This window comes from Pelobates fuscus, chromosome 5 (genome assembly GCF_036172605.1).
Source record: "Pelobates fuscus isolate aPelFus1 chromosome 5, aPelFus1.pri, whole genome shotgun sequence".
NCBI classification, from domain to species: domain Eukaryota; kingdom Metazoa; phylum Chordata; class Amphibia; order Anura; family Pelobatidae; genus Pelobates; species Pelobates fuscus.
The window spans coordinates 291,751,137-291,775,888 of record NC_086321.1 but is presented as its reverse complement, the minus strand read 5'-3'; the positions used below and the strand labels follow the sequence as shown (position 1 = coordinate 291,775,888).

Below are 24,752 nucleotides of genomic sequence, written 5' to 3'. Positions count from 1 at the left end.
AAACAAACCCGTTTATCTGGCACTAGAGAATCCTGGAGTGCCCCTCTCAGCTACTTACCTGAATCCAGCGCTGATGTCCCTTGGTGCTGGGTCAGGCTCCGCCACGCTACTCCTCTGCCGATGTCAGCTGGCGGGGGAGACCTATTGCGCATGTGCGGCAATGACCGCGCGCATTAGATCTCCCCATAGGAAAGCATTATTATTATTCAATGCTTTCCTATGGGGAAAATCTGACGCTGGAGATGCGTGAGGACGTCCAGTGTTAGATAACGGACCAAAAGTCTGTTACGAATCTGGATGCGCCCCTAGTGGCTGTCTGTTAGACAGCGACAGAGGGCAGACAGAGCTGCAATGTAAACATTGAGGTTCTCTGGAACTGCAATGTTTTACATTGCAGCACTAAGTGCAAAAGGAAATGGTCTGGGTGCCTACAGTGTCCCTTTAATACAATGAGTACAGAGAGAGTAGTTTTTTGAAAGGCATGGGAGGCAAAATGTTACCTTTTTTATCTGGCAATAAATTTAAACAATATTAAAGTGACCATTTATTTAAGGGACCCTCCACTGTCCAAATAAAAAATAAATTAAAATCACTGTTTAGTGAATATACCCCAAATAAAAACTGGCATGCATTTAATTATGCATTTTTTTCATTGGGGATATATATATGTATATATATATAACAGCTTGTAAAACCTGCAGTTTTCTTGTCAGGTGCCTTTGCAAACCCTCCTCTTCTAACTCCACCCAGACTTTCTGTTGCTGTCCAATCACAGGCTTCCCAAGCCAGCTCAATGAGAACTGTTTGCAAAGCAGGCGCTCTTGACAATTGATGTCTCTTGAGTTTAGCTCCACTGAGCTAACAAAACCAGGAAGTAACAGGACCTGTTGTCTTCTTGAAAGCCAGGGAGTGTAATCAGTTTAATTTAGAAAAGTGGCAATTTCTATTGAAATCTGTATTTTTTGCAAAATTATTATGAGGACACACTCTTCACCCATAAAGCTTTCAAACAAGCTTAAGTGCTTTAGGGGGTCTGGAGTGTCCATTTAAGTGCATGTGGAGCATTTAGGCCATTAATATACTTTTTTTCTGATGAAATGTTGCTGTTTTCCTACTTGTGTTGACACATGGCGACATGCTGTGATACCGGAGAAACTGACGGAAGCCAAGCACAGAGAGATGGACACAGGTTTCTTCAGGAAGGAAGAGATTCTTTATTCGATTCACCGAACGGGACTCAGAGGGACTAATGTCACCAAAATACAACAAGATCTGAGCCCCGGACAATAGTGGAGGTTCCTTATATAGGCATGTAACTCCACCCATAATTAGCTCCACCCACACATACTCTTACCCAATCAATCGAACAAGAACTAACTTCCTGTTTGACCACATGGCTTGCCCAGCACAATGGAGGAGGGGAATACTACATCCTGTATTCTTGCACATGCTCCGTACACTATTGATTGTATCTTTGCCACGTGCAACCAACCGACCGATACACCAGTATATGCACGTACACATGCCACGTGGTAATCTCGGCCTACTAAATTTATTTTTACCGAGATTCCACCACAGCTGGATATTTATTCTATTTTATTTTTTTAATACACTGGCCTTTGGGCAGGGCTAGCATTCTCTGCATTCCCAGTGCATTCCCAGTGCATTCCCAGTGCTAGCATTCTCTGCATTCTCTGCATTCCCAGTCCCAGTTCAGATTCAATATTGATAGTAATTGAGTAACTGTCTGTATTTTTGAGATTGCCAAGTGTGCATGTTCTTTGCCATGTGCAACTGGATCATAAGTTTCATACTATTTATTGCACATCCTTTGATTCTGTCTCCACTCTCTCCAGATCTTTTCATCTTTCTTTTCTTTTCTCTCTCTGAAGTGGAACTGTATTTCTGATCTAATCCCATTAAACCAAAGTTTAAACTGTTTGTATAGTGCAAACACACCTCTCTAAGAATGAGCATTTCCTATATAGACACTCTTAAGCTATCTGTTTACAGACTAATTACCGTATTTTTCGCTCCATAAGACGCACCACACCATAAGACGCACCTAGTTTTTAGAGGAGGAAACCTAGAAAAAAAAATATTCTGAACAAACTGTCCCATAGTGTTTCTTACTATTGGAAAGTTTGTTCAGAATATTTTTTTTTTCTCCTCTGTCCCATAGTGTTGCTTACCACCCACTCCCCTCTCCTGTCCCATAATTATCTTTAACCGCCCCTCCCCTGTCCCATAGTGATTTCTAACCCCCTCTCCCCTGTCCCATAGTGATTTCTAACCCCCTCTCCCCTGTCCCATAGTGATTTTTAACCCCTCCTCCCCTGTCCCATAGTGTTCTTTAATCCCCCATCCCCTTGTCCAAGTGTTCTTTAACCCCTCTCCCCTTGTCCAAAAGTGTTCCCCCTCTCCTCATCCAATAGTGTTCCCCCCCTTCCCATAGTGTTCTCCCCCCTTCCCATAGTATTCTCCCCCCTCCCCTTATCCAATAGTGTTCCCCCCTCTGCTCATCCAATAGTGTTCCCCCCCTTCCCATAGTATTCCCCCCTCCCCTTGTCCAATAGTGTTCTCCCCCCTTCCCATAGTATTCTCCCCCCCCCTCCCCTTGTCCAGTAGTGTTCCCCCCTCTCCTTATCCCATAGTGTTCCCCCTCTTCCCATAGTATTCTCCCCTCTCCCCTTGTCCCATAGTGCACTTTCCCTCCCATAGTGTCACTCCCCCCTCCCCTCTCCTTGTCCCATAGTGTGCCATAATTACTTACCTGTCTTGTAGCGTTGGCCGGCAGCACAGGGCGCACCGCGGTACTTGAACTTCAATTTTAGGTTTCGGTTTCCGGCGGGACCGGAACCTGAAATTGAAGTTCCAGTACCGCGGTGCACCCTGTGCTGCCGGCCAACGCTACAAGACAGGTAAGTAAAGCTTCATATTCGCTCCATAAGACGCACAGACATTTCCCCTCACTTTTGAGGGGAAAAAAAGTGCGTCTTATGGAGCGAAAAATACGGTACTCAGGCTGTAAGCACATTTTTTTAAAGCTATTTTTGCATAATCGGGATATCTGTCATTAGTACAGGTGTAGTAAAAAATTGCTGAGCCAGTAAATAGTTCAGCAATGCACTTAAACAGATCTCTTCAAAATGAATCAATCATCGCCATTTTTATAGTAGAAATAACAATAACCCCAAGGCACACCAATTTGCACATAAAAAAATAGTTTATTTATACATACAAAGTACATCAGAATATTTTAACAGAAGGAAAGTGCATAGCCCATTAATAGTACCAAAAACCACAATAGTAAAGTGCTAAATGCAATCCCCTATTAAAAAGGTATACTGACCCAGAGCAGGAGAAATATAAACCTCAACGTTTCGGCTATGAAGCCTTCCTCTGGGGGACCTCATAGCCGTACTATTGTGGTTTTTGGTACTATTATTGGGCTATGCACTTTCCTTCTGTTAAAATATTCTGATGTACTTTGTATGTATAAATAAACTATTTTTTATGTGCAAATTGGTGTGCCTTGGGGTTATTGTTATTTCTACTATGTATTTATATCCGGTGTAGGGACGGATCTTTTTTCCCTTAAAGAGCACCCTGTTCCTTTTCTATATTTATCTTATTTATTCAATATAAATTTCATCGAATACATAAAAAAACACAGTTACTTATCCTATATAACATCATCAGTCCAAATAATTCATTAAATGTATCACAAAATATAGACATCATATACATATATAAATATAAAATATCAAGTCCGTTTACTATATGTCATACACCTCTATAGGAAAGTTCAAATAATTAATTTACATATAAACATAAAAACAAGACAAAAAAAAAAAAAAAATATATATATATATAACACATACTCTGGTCGATTTTGAGGAGAGAAGAGAACAACAGGGAGATGTATCTAGTTAGTATTAGAAAATATGGAAGTCCAGGGAGACCAAATTTTATCCATTTTCCTTGTTTCCATTTTATATTGAAATTCAATTTGAGTCAAAATTTCTAGCCACTCAGGAGGAGTAGGGGATTTCCAACACTCTAGCAATATAGATTTTAACTGCCAGAAATATATGAGTCAATAATTTTCTTAGATTACTATCTTGTGTAGGAAGACCAATACTGAATAGGAACATTTGTGGACTAATTTCATTTATGTCATCATATATAGATTTTACCAATTCAAACATCTGCAGTTTTAGGTTGTTTAGACTAGAACATTCCCACCAAATATGATATCAAGGCCCATCTTCTAATCCACATCTCCAACATATTTTAGTATGGGTAGGATCGATATTATGTAGTCTAACTGGGACTAGATACCACCTATAGATTAATTTAAAGTGGGTTTCCATTAAAGTTACATTATGAATAGATTGTTTTACTAATTGAGTAGCTCTAGTCCATTCTATAAAGGGCATAGATTTACCAATATCCATTTCCCTTTTATTAAAAGAAGGGATTTGGAGATCTTGATCCAATGGATCGAATAGTCTAGAAAATCTAGCAATACCCTGTTCCTTTTAAAACTCATATTCACCACCCATTTTCAGCTCCATTTTTTACTGGAGTGCTGGTAAGTATTGGCTTGCTGCTATCCTTTTTATAAGAAAGGATATAGCATTTGTTTTTCAGCAGTTAGTTGCATAATTGTGTATGCCTACATAGTTTTTCAGAGACAATGCATGTTCATTTTGTTTTTGCGTGATATTCTGGCCCAGTCTGTATTACAGATTTATTTATTTTTAATAGTTTCATGAAAAATAAGCAGTTTTTCTAGAGACAAAGGCATTCACCATATGATTATCAAACTCTATAAAAGCAACAGCCAGGTACTTATCAAAATATTCAGAGGAATTCATGACAACACCTGGAGCATTATACTGCTAATCCACATATGCTATTTTCGCTTTCCCCTGCTTACAGGAGAGGGGATTATGATACATACCACGGAAAGAAGAAAGCATTGATAAATTGCAGATTTTAGGATACTATATAAACTGTCCTAGTCTTCACTGATGTTCCAAAGAAATGTCCTTAATTAAGGAACTATATGGCAGCATTTTTCACATAACTATATAACAATTGTATATATACCTTAAACCTATAACACAGCCAAAATAAACCAGTTCCAACAGATCCAAACAGTAGGGGTATAACGAGATACCCATATACCCCCAGGTTCTGAACAACTAACCAGCTCAAACCCACCAATACCATCTTTAAAACATTAATACTCCTAAGTAAAATGTTACTATTCCACATACCAACCCATTCCATCCCCCAATTTGCCTTTCTAGCCGCACCGCTGTGACCAAACTGAAGGAAAAAACCTTCACCAAAACCCAGGTGGGGGGGAGCTCACCAAAACTGCAGTTTAGTGAATGAGTGAGTGTGATGTATGTTGTATGTTATATATTTATTTATATTAATTCCCACCCTCCCCATGTCGGCTCAGAGCATGTGCATTCACTTGCCCAACACAGAGGTGCAAATCATATTTGAGCATTGCAGGTGAATTGCCAGGCATTGCCACCATAGCGTAAGGGCTAGACAACCCTTGAGGCAAGAGCAAGATAAATGCTTTCTCACACATTGTCTATGACAAGATGTCTGAAATCCACTTTAGACATGCTGGGGAAAAAATTGTAATACCAGAGGGCATACTTTTAGCCACACCAGTAGCAAAAATATTTACTGTAAGTTTAATCTTGCATAATTGACATGGCAGGGACAGACATGAAGTTCGTATGTACACAACACACAAGGGGAGGGAAAATAGATCAAATCCAAGCCAAGTAAATCGAAATGCAAATATCTCAACCAAAAAGTGTGTCTCTTTCACTTCAACAAATACACTTAAACAACACAATACTGCTCTATGTAGAAATACCTTGCAGAACTTGAAAAGTAAAAGGTCTTAATTTCTCACACTTTGTTTTAGATTTTAAAGTTATGTTTCAATAGATAAATATTTGATGTGAAATGAAAGCTCAGTAAAAAAAAAAGATATATAATACATATGTGTGCACTTAATATAAAAGAGGTAAATTATAGTTGTAGAGATGTATATCTCAAATGCCAGGTTTTGTTTTGTTCAGAACCACATTTGCCTCAGTTTTTAAGGGGTTAATAGCTGTTCCAGAACATTTAGCATTTATTCATATATTCCTAATTTAGTTTAAGTTAATGCATTTTTTGTGTTAATGTGATTAATGAGTCTATATTGACAAACCAGGGAAAACATTCTTACTAAACAAAATTTTGGGTGCTGTACGTTCTGTCAATTTTGCATACATCTAACTTCTAAATATGGCTACTGAGAGAGATAGATAGGTAGATAGATAAGTAGAGATCCATCAATATATTCTGCAAAATATAATGGTTGTTATAGAAAAGGCTGAATGCATCTAATAGGTTAAACATGCAATACAAAAAAATGTGATGAAAATATGTTCAGTCACTAAAATGTGCAGGAAGTAATTATTACCATGTGGAAAATGGAATGTGCAAATCACAATTGAAGTTTCAGTGTCTAGAATGTTTAGAATGTAAAGCAGGGAATGCTTAGAATGTACAGAATAAAATGTGTCAAATGTGTTACTGCGTGACTAACAGAATGATATATTGGCTTAGCACTTTTAATCTGCGCATAAACCAGCAGTAATCCGTATATTGTCCTATTGTGCACATTTTGGAATCCTTTAAATGGTAACGGTTACTTCTCCTTAATATAAATATTGGAATAAGAAACATAATAAAAAATCCCGTACGGTAACAGTTCCCCTTTAATTATAGTCCCAAATTGGGTATAGGAAACTATAAAAACATCTTAAAATATTGTATTACTGCTTATTCTTTGCAGAAGATGCAGAAACCTTTTACATCAGGGACTCTTGCTTTCTATCCCTTTTCTAACACCAGTGGATATCTTGTTCTCATAACCCTCCTGTTTCCAAGTGCCGAAAAGTCATTATTCAGTTCTGTGATTGATGATTGATGTTGACCTTCAATTTCACATTTTCTTATTTTCTCAGAAATCTGCTCTTGCAAATATTTCCCTTTGTTTATTGAACCTTCAACATTTTATTAAACATGTCAGTTACAATATTTCCCTGGGATAGTCCAAGACATTTTGGTGCCGGCGGGTAAAAAAACAAAATTGTAAAATTGTACCCCATCCACATAACTACCAAACTCAATTGCCTAAAAGGCTTGGCCATGCTTCTAATTAGCACAACATTAGCATACACACTCGTAACTTGCCATTCATCCGCATAGAGAATCAATTGTATACACCTACCTCATTGACAACACTCATACACAAACACACACACTCATGATATAGACAAATAAAAACACCTAAACTCATTCACATGAATACATAGTCACACACCTGTATATAAACACACTGACACAAATTCATATTAACTCATATATAAACATACTAAATTAAATACATAAACACTATCATGGTTACTTTATAACTTCATTACATACTTTTCCAACCCCCTTCCACATTGATCACTTTTTGTTACTAGTAAGGAGGTAGAGAGCGTCCATTGTACTGTGCAAGGCAAAACAAAAGAAGGTTGCGCGAAAGCTGGCTAAAGTGCAGCTAAAATGAACAAAGTCCAAAGTGTACGTGGTACCAAAACAAAGTCTTTAGTTTGGCCTGATAGGGCACTGACGGCCTATGTGGAGGAGTGTTCTCTCTAAGGGTCACGTGAAGATGGCTTTCCAGGATCCGTATGTAAAGAAAGAAACAGATGACATCTGATAAGACGGTTGGTATGCAGGGATCCATACCATAGATCTCTTCTCCCTGCATACCAACCCTCTTATCAGACGCATTTGCACTATTATCTGTTTCTCTCTTTACATACGGATCCTGGAAAGCCATCTTCACGTGACCCTTAGAGAGAACACTCCTCCACATAGGCCGTCGGTGCCCAATCAGGCCAAACTAAAGACTTTGTTTTGGTACCACGTACACTTTGGACTTTGTTCATTCTAGCTGCACTTTAGCCAGCTTTGGCGCAACCTTCTTTTGTTTTGTCTTGCATATTACCTTTGTTCATAGGGCTTAGAGGGAACCCTATTTTAGGTTGCTGCCTCCTGTTTTACCTAGTTGTAGGATTGGTCTATTTTAGCACTGTTTACTTCTTTTGTACATTTCTAGTTTGCTCCATTGTACTGTACTTGGTTTCTTGTGTTGAGGTAGGAGATCTGTGCACTGTGAGTGACAGCCTTCTTCTCTGCTTCCCCAATGTAGAGGGACCAACTGTATTTTAACCCTGTACATGAGTTTGGTATTTGGCAGCAAAATGTAAAGTTCCCGAAGTCTCAATGCCAGTTTATTGCACTGTTGGCTGTGATCTTGGTTGGGAAATGGAATGCTCTGGCTGTAAGTTCACAGAATGTTCTTTCGAGGTACAGGGGTTGCACATCATCATAACCCTGCAAACTTTAAATTAGGTCACTGGACTACAAATTAGGTTCATGTCCTGTGCCCAATCAATATCAGGTTAAGAAGAGCTATTATGGTATTAATTCTCATATTAAAGGGACACTCCAGAGTTTAGCTTGCTGAAAAGCTTTATGTGTGAAGAGTGTGTCTCCATTTTTCATTTTGCAGAAAATGCATATTTCACTAGAAATTGGCACTTTTATAAATTTACCTGGTTACAGCCTCCTGACTTTCAAGTACAGGTTCTGAAACCTGCTGGTTTGGTTAGACCAGTGGAGCTAAACTCAAGAGGCAGTAATTGCTCAGAGCACCTGATTTGCAAGACTTCTCATTGAGCTGCGTTGGGAAGTCTGTAATTGGGCAACCACAAGTCTGGGCTAGGTTAGAGGGGGGGGGGGGGGGGGAGGGGAGGGCTTGTAAAGGCTGCAGACAGGAGAAATGCAGGTTGTGCAAGCTGGTTTTAGAAATAGCCCCAATGGAAAAACTGCACAATAAAAAGCATGCATGTGTTCAGTTGGGGTATATCTACTAAACAGTGATTTTTTAAAAATGTATTTGGTATATGTCCAGTGGAGTGGCCCTTTAAATCTCACCCTATGCAGTCTGAAAAACTGCTGGTGATGATAATAGATTTGATTTATTTGATGCAACCGAATGATATTCAGAGTATAATTTCTTACTTATAATGTATTATCTTGTGCAAAATTGAAAAGTGATTATTTTCAGTAACAAAGTGCGTGTATTTTTAAGTTTGCCCTTGCCAATGCATATATTTTACTAAGAAATATTTAAATAATATAATTCTAATAGAAGCTAGAAATATATCATTTTAATAGAAGCTACATATATATAGAATAATACTTTAAAAAATATATATATGTTTTTGTATCATATAATAAATTATAGAGCTCCTGCACTATTTACAAGATTTATGTTTTCAGTTTTTGCTTATTTTTTTTCTCTCTCTCTCTCATAGTTTGGATCTGAATAATTGTTTGTCCCATTGTATCTAACCTGTCAATTTACTAAATGTATTTATTTTCAACAGTGCTGATTAATATGTATATGGTAACACCTAATCTTCGTCCAACCAGGGGAAAGGTAATTAACCATCAGTGCTTCTTATTGCAAATATTTTCTAAAACACTTGACTGAAATAGTGATACCACGCACAATGAACTTTCTCCATCCAATACCATAGAATACGCTATTTAGAAAATGAGTTGTTGTAAAAGATAAGTGAGAATGGTTTTACAAGAGTGAGTGTAACATTTTGAAGTAATCCAGAATATTATTTTTACAGAAATGTCCCTTTAATTGTGTTTGTTTATGGACACACACAAACAGAATTGAAGGAATACTGCGATGAAACATATCCCATTACATTCAATGGAAGCCTTCCACAAGGATATTTTAATTATACTTAAGCAATTATTTGTTCTGTACTGCCATAATAACTATCATAAAACAAGTCATTTATTTGATAAAAATAGCATATTCTCAATAGTTTTTCACAGTAGATTTCTGTAGATTGAGTTGTCATCAATTCACTTTTCTTTACAAAGTGGGCCATCCCAATTATTTCCCATTTTGTACAAAAAGATTATTCTATAATTGTGTTAAGTTTGGCAGTCTTAAATGGTGTCAAGGCTAAACACCCCAACATGTAAACCGTTCCTTAGTGTGGCCGGCCCTAACGTATGAAAGTATAGCATACAGTATGCAAGTATAGACTGCCAGAGACAGACCAAATTCAAGAATACAGAAATACAGGTAAACCTTAATCAAAGCCAAAGTTAGGGACTTCAGAGAAGTCTGAAATGTAACCAAGTCAAAACTAGATAATGTACACCACAAGTCAAAGCGCACTCTCCGATAACTAAGACAATGACAGAGCAAAAAGAAGTAGGTAGTGTGACTCTAATTAGCCCAAAGTCTATTCTAAAAGGTCTGCAGCAAAAAATATGTAAAACGTGTAAAACAAATGTCTCTCGGAGGACGTGGACTGGCATAACGTCAATAAATTAGACAGGGACCTGGCATATATATTGAGCACCAGGAGTGAGGTTTAAAGGACCACTCTAGGCACCCAGACCACTTCAGCTTAATGAAGTGGTCTGGGTGCCAGGTCCAGCTAGGGTTAACCCATTTTTTATGAACATAGCAGTTTCAGAGAAACTGCTATGTTTATAAATTGGTTAAGCCTTCCCCCTAATCCTCTAGTGGCTGTCTCATTGACAGCCGCTAGAGGCGCTTGCGTGATTCTCACTGTAAAAATCACAGTGAGAGCACGCAAGCGTCCATAGGAAAGCATTGTAAATGCTTTCCTATGCGACCGGCTGAATGCGCGCGCAGCTCTTGCCGTGCGTGCGCATTCAGCCGACGGGGCGGAGAGGAGGAGGAGAGCTCCCCGCCCAGCGCTGGAAAAAGGTAAGTTTTACCCCTTTTCCCCTTTCCAGAGCCGGGCGGGAGGGGGACCCTGAGGGTGGGGGCACCCTCAGGGCACTCTAGTGCCAGGAAAACAAGTATGTTTTCCTGGCACTAGAGTGGTCCTTTAACCCCTTAAGGACACATGACGTGTGTGACACGTCATGATTCCATTTTATTCCAGAAGTTTGGTCCTTAAGGGGTTAAAGGGACACTCCACAAATGGGGCTGATTCCATGACAAATGGACAGAACAAACATTTTTAACAGGAGAACAGTGTAATAGGTTAAACATTTAAAAAAAAAGGCTTTATAGTTTACTGCAAACTATTCCAGCATTTTCAAAACCTTACTTTTGATACTATGTGTCTATTCCTCCATTCAACTGCCACAAAATATTCTTCTTACTGCAAGATCAATGGCAGTTTACAGTATTGCATGAGGAAAGGTCATGTATTTGGTCATGTATGTATAAAATAGAAATAATCTTGTTTTAGTTTATAATTTTAGTTATTTGTCTCAACTCTTAGTACAGTGTTCCCAGTTTCAGTGAATTTGTTTTGTATTAGTTGTAGTTCGTGAGTTTTCATGCCCAGCATAGAAACCTTTCTCTGCTTTATGAATAATTCTTTACATTGATGTTGTCTTCTCTTTCCGTATAGATTGATGCTTATATTTTGGTGAGTTATCTGTTTTGTTTGATTTTGTTACATGTGAAGTGTTTTTCTAAAGCTTTAAAGAATGTATATTTTCTTTTTTTGTGCCTAAACTAATGGTTTTTGTTTCATCTGAATGTGTATGTAAAAACAAAGCCACAAAGCAATGACTGACAGAGATGGACAAAGAATGTTTTGTGATAATGTCCAATCTGTCACCCTGAAATTTAACTTTTAACAGATTTAGTAGGCAAAAAAAAACTAAGGCTAATTCAATAACATTCATGTTTTATCTACTGCATACATATGGTAGCCAAGCTGTATTAGACTGAAATGCCAATGAGTATGATATCACAAAAACATATACATCACATATTGGTTATCTGCAAAACAAAAAATGGTAGATGTTAAACTAAAGGCTGGCAACTAGTAAAGCTGGATGACTAAGTAGGATGTACTGGTTACTAGCATCTAAGGAGGAAAAGTCTTCTCGACACTTCACCAAGTAACAAAGGATAATGGCAGATGGATTTGGGGTCTGCAATGATCCTTTATCCTCTGTTGCTTGAGTTGTTAAAAAAAAGGAAGGTCAAAGACTTATGTTTTAGGGTAATAAATAATTGATTGTTTCAATTTTTCTTTTCTTCAGGATCCTCGAGGCTCTAGAATTATTCAATGGCTTGATTTAAAACCTATCTGTTGTGGTGAGTTGACAAAAGTGTAATAATTTAGTAAGTTATTTTAAACAGACTCTAAACAGGTCATAACAGTTGAAAGAAAAATTAAAACCAGACTATTTGCCTGAAACTGGAAGTCATCAAGGCTCAGACAGGCACCAAAATGTTGGTCTCTGTGAAACATTTCAATAAAACTTTAATTACAAAAAACAGACTGTTTGCCTGCTCTGAGATTTCCAAATGTAGTCCTGAAAAGCACTCCCATGTAACTATAATGCCCTATTTTGTTAGTTTACACTCCTTTGTCTTACCTCTCAATTTCATTTAGACTATTTGCTCACCATCGTAAATTCCATTCCTTGTTAACTATCAAAAGATATGTTAGTTCATCAGTGATAAACCGATTTTTAGAAATAACGGAGGTTTTAGAATGTTGTCATAAATTGTAAATCTACCTACAGATATTTAAGTTGCTGATAGATTTCTCTTATATTCTCTAAGTTGTAGGCTTATCTAACGGACATTGCACACCCCTAATTGTTAAATCCCTTTATTTACTGATTGTGTAATCTTTATGTAGATACCAGTGTTAGAGAGAGTTTGGCAGGTAATTGTGGGGACTATGAATTTGGGAAGCTGGAAAAAAATTCCCATAAACTATAGAAGCCAATTTCTCAGGGGCATTGTCAGCGTTAAATAGACATAACTATTATCTGTGATCATGCTGCACTTTGTCCAGCAAGCGCAACCACTGATTTTATAACTATCATTATGTATTACATATATTAGTGTCCCAAAATATGTTTGTCTTTAAGACCTTCGAAGATGAAAAGCTAAATATACATTTTTGTTTCTAAATCATCTGTAGATTTAATATGTGTGCATGTTTATATTCTTTAGCATTGCATATATTCATTAGAACTCTTATAGCTGCATATAGTTACATAAGAAAGTTGTGATTTTCTGTCTGTCCCACATGGTTTTATGTTTTACTTTGTTTCTCTGTAATATATTATATTTTCCCATTGAGCATCTTCTTAATTTCCTAGGTGTTGTTAATATGAGTTTTCCACTATCTGACCAACCTGTGTATGGTGAATGGCTAATATTTGCAGAGACGCAAGGTCACGTATACAACAAGTCATTTGCTGTGCAGAAATATGGTGAGTGTTGAATGGTTGCTATAGCATGGAACTAGAACTATATTGACCTATAATGTTTTCTTGCAAAACAATAGAAAAATTGTAGTACATGTAAAAAAAAATACTTAGAAATATATATGCACCTTTGGCAGTGATGTATCTTGGATTTGTGCTGCCCTAGGCATGACTAAATTCAGGAACCCCCTAATCTAAATTTGCACCACCACTTCATATCAAGGCCACTTTTTAAATGACAGACACATGCCCTCATTGACACATGCACTGACATACACTCACTGAAGATACAGTCATTGGCACACACACTGTTTAAACAACCCACACTTTCACTGACAGACACACACTCTCAGATACACATACTTACACAAACATCCTCATTGATTTGACACACACTGATAGGCACACACATTCACTTACTCACTCAGACACACACTGACAGACATACATACACACACACACATTCCCTAGAAGAAACACACACACTCACACACTCCCTGACAGACACACACACTCACTGACAGACAGACAGACACAGACATACTCACTGACTGACAGACACACACACACTTTCTCATACACTCACCATTGCTGGGCTGGTTGAGCTCCTTGCTGGGCTGGCTGGGCAGACAGACTAACGGTGCTGCTGGCTTCTGCAGGCTCGGCTGGCTGGGGGGGTGGGCGGGAAGGCGCTTAATGAAGGTGGTAAGGGAACTGAGCTCTACCTGCTCTGCTCCCTCGCGCACTGCCGGGGCCGGAGTGACGTCATATTTTGGCTCCTGGCATCATAGAAAGGTGCGCGAGTGGACTGCGCTCCCTCACCGCCCGCCTACACCATGAAACAGCCGGCCACCTCTTGCTTCTCTCCCCCCCAGGCCGCAAGGCAAACAAAGCACTTGCCTGGGTACTTAGGGCGAAAAGGCAGCCCTAGGCAAATGCCTTGTTTGCCTCGCGGCAAATACAACCTTGACCTTTGGTCGGGTAGGGTTTGAAAACATAATATTCCCTTCTTCACTCCTTGCACAGAAGTAAGAAAGACTATAGAGACTATTGGTTTTCAAACATTGTATGACTCAAGGTGTATGTATATTGTTGAAAGCAGTGGTGACCGTGGTGCCCGCTGCTATGTGTTCCGACCCGCGCGTTACAACCGCCGGGGTCACACGTTAAGTGGCCTGTCGGGTGGCCCATGCTGTTAGGGCCACCCGATGGAAATTAATTGGCCCTCTGAGGTGACATCAGATGCTGGGAGGAAGTGACTGCCCCGGTCACTTATTCCCAGCAACCACCGGGAGCCACGCAGGAACTCTCACTTTCATCAGCCTGAACCACCACTGGACCTCAAGGAAGTCACCCTGCTTCATTTTGTGTATGTGTGTCTGTATCTGTATGTGTGTGTGTCTGTATGTATGTGTGTGTATATCTGTCTGTGCGTATCTGTGTGTATGTGTGTGTCTCTGTATATCTGTGTATGTGTGTGTCTGCATGTATATCTGTTTGTCTGCATGTGTGTGGGGGGGGGGGGGGGGGGCGACGTATGGAGGGGCCCAAGGTAGTTTTTGAACTGGGGCCCCATGGTTTCTAGTTATGCCTCTGGTTTAAAAAGATTCTGTCATATACTAAAAGTTTACAAAAAAAAAATGTTTCCTCATTTTTATTTTTTTATAACTTATACTTCATTTAACCCCTTAAGGACACATGACGTGTGTGACATCTCGTGATTCCCTTTTATTCCAGAAGTTTGGTCCTTAAGGGGTTAAAATAGATATATATTTCCTTTCAGTACTTGATGAAAGGGTTGTTATAAAAAATAGTTTTGAGGTGACAGACCTTTAAATATAGTCCATGTTGATGTTAAAAGTACATATTTTTTAACAACATATGTTAGTGTGTTTCTTGGTAGAAGTTAGTCTTATTAGCTTGATTTGAAAATATGTTATGTCTTTACATGAGCCTATATTTCATTATACTAATACATAGCTTTTTTTTTTTTTTTTTTTTTTTAAAGCTATGCACAGTTATTACATATTTCATGCACATAATGCTGTTTGGAATGACCAAGTAACTTGCAATATATGTATTTATAATTTTATTTCAGTTCTGCCAAAGTTTGAGCTAGTGATTTCTCCTCCTCCATATATTCGAGATATCGGCACCTGTGAGAAGGGTTCTGTTACTGCAAGGTATAAAACATTTTTATTGTAAAGTTGCTTGCAATATATCTGGCTGCAATAAGTTCATTATTTTTTTAATTTTATTTTTTTGGTTCCTTCTTATTTAATTTACTATTCAGTTTCTCTTGTTTTCTTCATGAGCTAAATAATGCCTCTCTCTTGGAAACACTTTAATACATGCTCATAAATTCTACAATTTGCTCTAAAAACTCTAGAACCCCCTCTGCTTTGCCTCCTTTCAAGATAGATAAAGAGAGTACCATTCAGATGGTTAATAATAAGATGTGTTCCTCAGCTGCTGATATGGTTAGGTCTAGCATTATGTGGATAAAAATAGTAGTGTTGTCCCATATACCGTCATCCATAAGTCTAAAGAGACTGTCCAAAAAAATATATACTTCCCCCATAACCTTTCTGCATTATTTTGGATCCATCACCAGCTAACCTAACTCTACCCTTCTAAATAGTTAGTTTGCAAAGGTTTAAGCACTTATTGTCCATTTATATGCATACTGTCAGTTCTTTTTTCCCCATTACCTTCCCTTTCCATCCCAAACATCTTGCAACCCCGTATCCCTCTTCCTAAAAGTTCTTTAAGATATATGCTACAATTCAACGGAGTATGGAACCCTATTGTTTTTGCACATTATAAATTGATCACTAAATGCACTCGAAATCCGATCTTCAGGAGTATACTTCACTCTCTAATTCTTTTGTTCCATTTACAATTATTAATTATGAGAATGTTTAAAGTGCTGGATAATCCTAGAGTTGTCCTATAGTCTTGCTTGTCTGTACACATTCTGATGTTTATTGCTTTGCTTTTTTTCTTTCTTTACTTTCTATCTTCTTTACTATCTTACTTACTATTGCGCTGCTATTTGGTTGTTATGAAAATGTTAATTTAAGCAAAATATAATTAGTTTTCTCTTATACCAGATATACGTTTGGGAAGCCTGTGAGCGGAATTTTGGTAATCAATATGACAATTACTGGTGTTGGGTATTACAGACATGAAATTGGACTCCAAGTTCTCAAAACCATGGAGGTAAGTTTTACCCATCTTAGATGTTCTGTTTGAAGACTACTTCCTGAGGCATATTAGCCCCCCCCCAAAAAAATCACGTTTATCTACCATCTTGCTTTTTTTTAATCTTTGCAATTAAAACGGTGGTGCATTGGTAACATCAAACACAGAAAAGAACTGGCTAATGAAAAGTACTGATTAGGTTGGCTAATGAAAAGTACTGATTATTCTACCATTACATTTAGTGCGGTTCTAGTGCAATCTCTATATTATCTTTTTATATGATTTTATGGTAAGAATCAACAAGAACCTTAACATGTGGTATATTTGGTCCATTTCACAAGGTGTAGGAAGAACACACAACAAAATTAAAGACTTAGCTCATCACCTCCTAGATTGTCTTCTAATACAAGTTGTGTTTTACCATCTTCAGGAGTGGCTTGAAATGTAATTTATTTTATTCAGCAAGATTGATAGGGATTCTGTAACCTATTTGGGACCTATTTTAACCTGCAAAGTTCATAAAGGGTGTGTTGAGTTAAGTGGTCCTTTGGTTGTGCATGTGTGTCAGATGCTCTACTGACCACAATGTATATTTCTGCATTGAGGCTTAAACTGTCTCATATTCTGCTGAGGATTGTTTTATTTTACATTTTGAGGATGATTTGGCTTCACACAATGGGAAGTACTTAAGTGCACTATGCTCTTCCACTTCCTCACCATTGCATAAATGAGTGGATTTTGCCTATTATATTTCATGGAATATCAGTTATGTACCTTCCTGAGCGCGGTAGGCAGACCGCTGCCCACAGCATTTTACAGATTCAGTCACATTTTTTGTTCTGAGGCACAGGAAGTGCCATATTACTTCAATACTACTGCTCCCATTCTGTGCTTGACCCCCACTGCTAGGATCCACAGTCAGCCTGCTGAGAAGAGATACCCTATCATTATCTGAGGCTTCTGCTAGAAATGTATTTATACTTGGGGTCCCTAGTGTGCTTTATCTGACACAGGATCTATGTCCAGTCAGTTATTGCTAATTTAGTGCTCTCGCTCTTGCCAGCCTGTAAGGTCTTCAATAAGGAAGTAACATCTAGTGGCTGTCAATCTGCCACTGAAAGCGTGTTCTCTGACAAATGTAAGCAATGACGTTTCTCAGAAATAGCAATGTTTGACTTTGTCAGACGAATGGGTCAGGATCCATCAAGTGGTTTAGAATTCTGTTAAACTAGTGATAAATGAGTAAGTTTAGTTGGGACCCTTTATCATTGTAGGTAGTGCTATGTAAACAAAAATGGTTCTATCAATCTCAGTTTTTGTATTGCATATTTGAATCAATGTACGCAATGTATTTCTCTTCAAGGTTACTGCTTGATCAGTGTCCATATATAAAAAACATACTTTCAGATTTTTCAGTTCAGAATACTATAGAAAATTAAAGTATGAAGAGTACAGCTATACAAAAAACAACCCAACTGATATACATAGAGTGTAGGGACCATTTCTGTTTCTTCTCACTTAGTCATCTTCATCTCTCCTGTCCTTTAACCTATCCTGCTTCTCTGACCTCTGGCATAGTCCTGATTGGCCATATGTGCCACATGAATTCACATGACCTAAGAGCAAACCCGTTCTTCTTGTGACGTCTGTGATTTCAAACTCCAGGAACTTGGACTGCTGTTCGTGTAGCTGTTTATCACACAGTAAAAAAAGAAAGTCCACCTGCAGAATGTGTTTTTCTGAGGTCAAGGCACAAGGCAGCATCCATTCCTCTCTCTGTACATGTTTTCTGTTTGTCTATTTCCACGTCATGTGTAATTCATGAACCTTGAGGTTACATGTAATATCAGGCTTACTTGATACTTACTTTAAATGTCATGTAATCTGTTTACTGAAGATACATGCCAAAATTTAGCTTGCCTTGACTTGTTTTGTTGATTTCAGATTTATGGCTCAGCAGTGTTTGATATCTGTGCCAAAGACATGATGCCAGTAGACTTTCCTGAACATTTCCGAGGGACTGTAAATATTTGGGCCACCGTGACTTCTGTAGATGGCAGCAAGCAAGTTACCTTTGATGACACCACCCCTGTTCAAAAGCAACTGATTGACATCAAATACACCAAAGACACCCGCAAACAGTTTAAGCCAGGCTTACCCTATCAAGGAAAGGTAGGGATTTTGAAGTGTGTAGATGAGTGTGTGCATGGTTAGTCAAAGTGTATTTGTAGATCTTAATGCTAGTATGCTCGTTTTTCTTACCTTTAAAGGGAGAGCTGGAGTGGAACTTAGTCCCAGGTGTCCAGTGGGGAGCTGCATGGATTAGTGTCTGTATTAATTGATGCAGCTCTGTAATTATGTTGGTGCTGTGGTGATATTAACAGGATTATTTACTCAAAGTGAATATCAAATTTAAGACCACAGTAGCCCAGATAGGAGCATGGCTGATTTAGAGATTTTTTCCAGTTTGGCTAGTTTGACCTTAGATTTGAAATTCACTCTGTAAGTGTTTCTAACTGCTGGCCAAGAGGCCATCAAACCATTTCTAGAAATGGAGATTAATGATCACTACATCAGGCCAGGCGGGTCAAGAGTGACCTCAGAGCTATAAAACTAGTTAATAAAATAAAAAATGACTGCAAAGCCAGGAACTGGTCTCGAAAAACAAGCATAACAAAATACTTGTAGATTTTCAGGAGTGAATCTTAAAATATTATATATTAACAGGGTTATTCACTAAAATTAGAATGTTGGGAAGTGAATTCAAAGTTGATTTTAAATATAAGAAATTAAGCAATTTAAGCAATTTAAGCAATTTTGGCCTTAAATTTGGAATCTAAAAAAAGACTTAAATTAGCGGAGTGCTTAACACCTATTGATTATTTAAGTATTTTTTTGGTGCTCCAGGTATATGCCAGAAGGATACATAAATAGTGTAGGGAGCTGCTTGGAGATTACAAATTCTTAATATTTTATATTTAGAATTAACTGCTTTGGAAGCACCTTTCTAGTACTATTGTTTTTTCTTAATTGTTTAATCTTGACATTCACTTTACATTCCTGGCTATTCTTACTTTAGTAAATAACCCCTTTAGTCCATCAGCATGAATATATGAACTAAGATTTCTTTACCATAAGACAATTTAAATTCATAAAATCAGCCCTACAAATTTTGAAAGCTTTTTTTTTCTGTGTTCCTTAGGTGGAAGTGACATTCCCCGATGGCAGCCCAGCACATGGTGTTAGCGTACGCATCAAAGCCGAACTAACTCTCAAGGACAACGTGTACACCCGTGAACTTGTGTCCCAGAATGGCTTAGTGGAGTTCCAAATCCCATCTATCCCTACTGGAGCCCAGTATGTCTGGCTAGAGGTAGGCCACTAAAAATAGATAGAACCCTACAAATGAGACAGCAGACAAAGTATGTTACATACTTCCCAACTGCGGTGTGTAGGTGGTAGATAAAGGGGGTGGTGAATCCACCTGAATTTCAGGCAGGACTGCGTAGTGAAAAATGCACACCAGTCTGCTTTTCCATCAATCAGGACAGCCCACTGAGGGCAGACTCGGCAGTGAGTACTGTTTTTGTGTTTCCTGCAAGATCCTAGTGCTCTGAACATGGTGCAAGCTCAATCTAATGATGAGCTGGTCCTATACCTGCTGGGGACAGTTCCCTGCTGTCCCCAAAAGCAGCTAAGTCGGGAATAGAAGGACAGGACCTTAAAATTGGGACTGTCTTGCAGAAATCAAGACAGTTGGAAGGCCTGATGTTAGAACACATAGAAAACTCATTATGTTACTTCTAGCATGGTCTTGATCAAGGGTTTCATCTATTTAAAAAAATGAATTAATTAGAAGGAAGATAAAATTATACACATGGTAATTGATTTGCTTCCATTATGTTACTGCCACTTTATGAACTTCTTACAAGGTGCATAAAAGGTTCCCAAAGAACCATAAAAAGGCTGGCATAAATGCATGGAATTGCAATTATAGGATTACTAGAAAATAGTGACTTGTAAACTTTAACCCATTCAGAAATGATTGCTCTTTAACCCCTTAAGGACTAAACTTCTGGAATAAAAGGTTATCATGACATGTCACACATGTCATGTGCCCTTAAGGGGTTAAACCAATGCATAAGATAAATTTGCTCAGCAAACACACTTGCAAAAGGTTTTTGTGCCCAGTGGTAAATCCCTAAATTCCACAATTTAATAAACTTTCCAAATTATTCAATATGGTTTGTTTATCCACATAAATTCCCAGTGTATGTCATGAATTTAATTAAGCAGCAGGCAGGATAACATATATAGGAACAATGCAATTGAAATGTATTATATGTTATAAATAACTTCATGGGGTCGTTTGTGTGATGAGATTTCACTAATTACATTTTTTGTATTTATTTCATTTTAAAGAGTAAAGTAACAGCTATTGATGGGAAACCAGTAGGAGACCAGTATCTGCCCAACTATTTGTCAATAAGTAGCTGGTATTCTCCAAGCAAGTGTCACCTCTTACTGCAGCCACCTGAGAAACCATTTCTGGTAAGTATGAATTAAGAATTTAGAATAGATTTTTTGGGGGAGTTTTTTGTTGTTGTTGTTGTTGCTGTAATTGAATGAGAATGTTGGAATACTCCTGCTATCAGTGCATGTCTCCACTTAGACCCACGGTGTATATGTACAGGGGAGGCAAATAATTTAATACATTGATAATATCTCTCATCTGCGTTTAAATGTTGGAATTGCCAGTATTACCTTGTCTATAGTTTTACGCATATACAACAGTGTTGATTGGAGACTGTTTAAGTTACAGTTAAGTAAGTTTGTGAATAGAGCACCATTTATTATCGTATATTTTTGCCCATCTTACCTGTTAGGTTGTATAATAATATCAATGTTTATTATGTAATGATATAATAATATGAAGTGTAAACAAACGCTGTACCTGATTAATACAAATAATGTACAAATCGCAACGTCTGTGCTTATAGAAAAATATCAGTAAGATAATCACATATAGAAGTGATATCAATTGTTCCTCCACTGTTGCAGGTTGGGGATGAGGCCTGGATTGCTGTGAAGTCCACCTGTCCATGTAATTTCACTTTGCACTATGAAGTGGCCTCTCGTGGAAACATTGTGCTCTCTGGACAGCATGCTGGCAATGCCACTCTGCTCAGGGGCAAAAGATCAACATCTGTGACATTTAACAAGGATGTCTACGGAACAGTTGCACCAGGTGGAGGTGAATATTAAATAAAAGTATAAGCAGTTTATGCTTGGAACTGATATTTGGAGGATTAGAAAAACATGTATTTATCGATTACATATTTTTTTTAATCAAAGGCATCAATCTCAATGACAGTTTGTCCATCAGATTCACAGCCCAGTGCGTGTTTTTCAGATACAAGTAGGCTGTCAAGAAATACTTCCTTGTAATATGCATGATATGCTTCAGCATTCTGTGTCTCTAAGCCCTGAGCAATATTCCTCACAAAAAAACTGCTGTATCACGTACAGAACAGCAACCTGTGACTCAATAAACCCAGCAACAAAGGAAAGTCTTCCGAATAAACACGCTTCTTGTGAGTTTTCTAAATTGTATTTTGAATCTGGGTGGCACTCTTCAAATGCCAACACACTTGAAATACCAGTAAACAGTTTTGCTGATTTCACTGAAAGGTTTCACATCAAAGCCACCTGCAGAAACCTTGGAGAACAAAGAAGAATTTCTTTTTTTTTCTCTACACACTTAAAATAAAATGATCCGTGTAAATGAATGAGCTAAAGGTTTGGTGACATTTTATGTCTACTGGTCCAGTCTGCCTGTGAATAGCTATTGGCCGTTTCAGTGCTGTGATTCCTCATCTTCTGCTATTAGCCGCATGAATTGGAAATGTACTGTATAATTTGCATATTTCGCCCAAAATAAGTATTTTTCATTTAATTTTGTTGCTAAACTCCGCGTGCTTCCCTACTACAGGTTTGATTATTTGCATATGACATCGCTGAATGAGCCAGGGACTATATGGCATTTTCAAAAGTTATGTAGTGCCTTGGGAACTTAGATTACTTACCTATAATGCATTTTAATGCATGATTATGTTATATAAAATGATCTGGCTTGAATAATTGTTTAAATCGGTATTTTAACAACATTATTATACCTCCACTAATATTGTGCCAGGGGTAGAGTTATGTGTTTTGATTTGTCTCATCTTCCCTGTCTCTTGGATTTATGGATTTATTTATTGTGGCATTATGTAAATGTCTCACATACAGCTCTTTGTTTAATTCAGATTAAATAAATTGTATTGCTGTAATGTTGTCATCCTTCCAGAGTCCACACAGACAAGCTCTACAGACCCAGATGTTTGGGTAACATATGTACATTTCCGCATCACTCATAACATGGCTCCTTCAATCCGCTTGCTAGTATATTATGTGAGAGAGAATGGAGAAGGAATAACAGACAGTGCTCAGATACCTATTAAGCCTGCTTTCGAGAACCAGGTAACACAGTATGTTCACTATTTCTTCCTTGCGCATTGTAACTGCACTCATAGCAGCTGCTAACACTATGTACTCTTTTCATGTTATTAATGTAGTTTGAACTTGATTTTGTGTGTCTCATAGATGATTAGTTTAACAATATCATACAATGTCTTCTAAATCTTTTTATAGTTGAATTTTATGTGTCTTCCACATCATCCATTTAATACATATTTATTATTCCTTTCACTCTGGGACTACTGCATTGGTTATAGTATTCAATAACCGGCATTTGTCTTCTGAAGAATCGCAATTCGGTCAAAAAAAGGTTTGTTTGTCCATTTATCCGAATTCCGAATGGCACAATGGAAGAGTGAACTAATGAATGAATCACTCGAAACAATAATTGTTCAAATCATTGTGCAAAGGTTTACAAGTCCATATTTAAGGGTACCACTACCAATTTAGGTAGCTGATCTGTTAATTCGACAGCTCCCCAGCTTGGTGTCCTTAAATATGGCATTCCTAAAAAAGGTAGCAAATTAAAGAACAATCTACTAAATAGCTGAAAATCTGAAATAAAGAAAAGATGTTTTATTAATTTTGATCTAGTGGCTATCAGTTACGGTGAAGCCCCCACAGGAAAGCATTCATTTGCTATCTTTCTGTCAGACTGCTATATTTAAGGATACCAAAATAGGGAGATATCTACTAAACGCAGCTTAATTGTAATGTGGCAATCCCACACAAAGGAACCAAATTGGGCTCACCTCTATTTTCTAAGCAAAATAAAGATTTGACTGCAATCGTGGCATTCCGTTTCAATGGAAATTCTGTGCTGAAAATATCAGATAAAAATTGATTATCGTCCAAATTCTTTCCGATGAACTGAAAATTCCAGCCATGTACTAGTCTAGTATTAAATGGCAATGTAGAAGGAAACAAACTGAAAAAAATATATGTTTTTGTTGAACTATCCCAAACCCCAATGTGCACTTTTTAATAAAAGTTTTAGCACCACTTTTTTTTTTTGCCAGCCTGCTTTACTAGATTTGGTGCTCGGTGTCACGATTCCGGGAACCCAACACGCTAACAGACACACACACACACAGAAAAGGTGCCGTACCGGACCTTAGAGTGGCCGGGCTAAGCACCCACAGAATAGTCAGGAGACAAGCCGAGTCAGGGGAACCAGAAAACAGGATAACGATAAACAAGCCGAGGTCAAAGGTAGGAGAAAGTCACAGAGTCAGATTAACAAGCCAGAGAGTACGTAACCAGAAATCACAAGTTCAGAATCAATACTATACAGCAAAGACCACAACAGGGCAGGGAGGAACAGGAAAGGTGAGTATAAATACCCTAGGTTAAATTCTGATTGGATAACTTCCAATCAGAATTAACAATCACACGTGGGAGATATCTAAGCCTTCCACTGTGATTGTGGTACTGTTGCTTTAACGCCGGGTCACTCACGTGACCCCGGCGTTTGCATAAGTCAACGACCTTCCAGCGTGCAGCGTTATACATGCTGCCGCTGGGAGGCGTGACGGATGCGAGCGGCGAGCGGCGGAGAGGAGACGCCGCTCGCCGACAGGTAGGAGGAGGGGAGACCGCGGGCGGCGATGGACTGAGGGTGA

At 38.1% G+C, this 24,752-nt stretch overlaps 1 protein-coding gene across 1 annotated transcript in view; it reads left to right on the top strand.

Annotated features, from left to right (window-relative positions):
• Positions 1–24,752, top strand: part of CPAMD8 (C3 and PZP like alpha-2-macroglobulin domain containing 8) — a 140,303-nt gene that overhangs the window by 31,128 nt on the left and 84,423 nt on the right. The window contains exons 5-15 of the mRNA XM_063455440.1: positions 9,540–9,592; positions 11,580–11,597; positions 12,223–12,277; positions 13,300–13,413; positions 15,506–15,590; positions 16,521–16,629; positions 18,556–18,783; positions 19,814–19,984; positions 21,034–21,162; positions 21,673–21,865; positions 22,961–23,133. Of these exons, the coding sequence (XP_063311510.1) occupies positions 9,540–9,592; positions 11,580–11,597; positions 12,223–12,277; positions 13,300–13,413; positions 15,506–15,590; positions 16,521–16,629; positions 18,556–18,783; positions 19,814–19,984; positions 21,034–21,162; positions 21,673–21,865; positions 22,961–23,133 (1,328 nt within the window). The remainder of the gene's footprint in view (positions 1–9,539; positions 9,593–11,579; positions 11,598–12,222; positions 12,278–13,299; positions 13,414–15,505; positions 15,591–16,520; positions 16,630–18,555; positions 18,784–19,813; positions 19,985–21,033; positions 21,163–21,672; positions 21,866–22,960; positions 23,134–24,752) is intronic.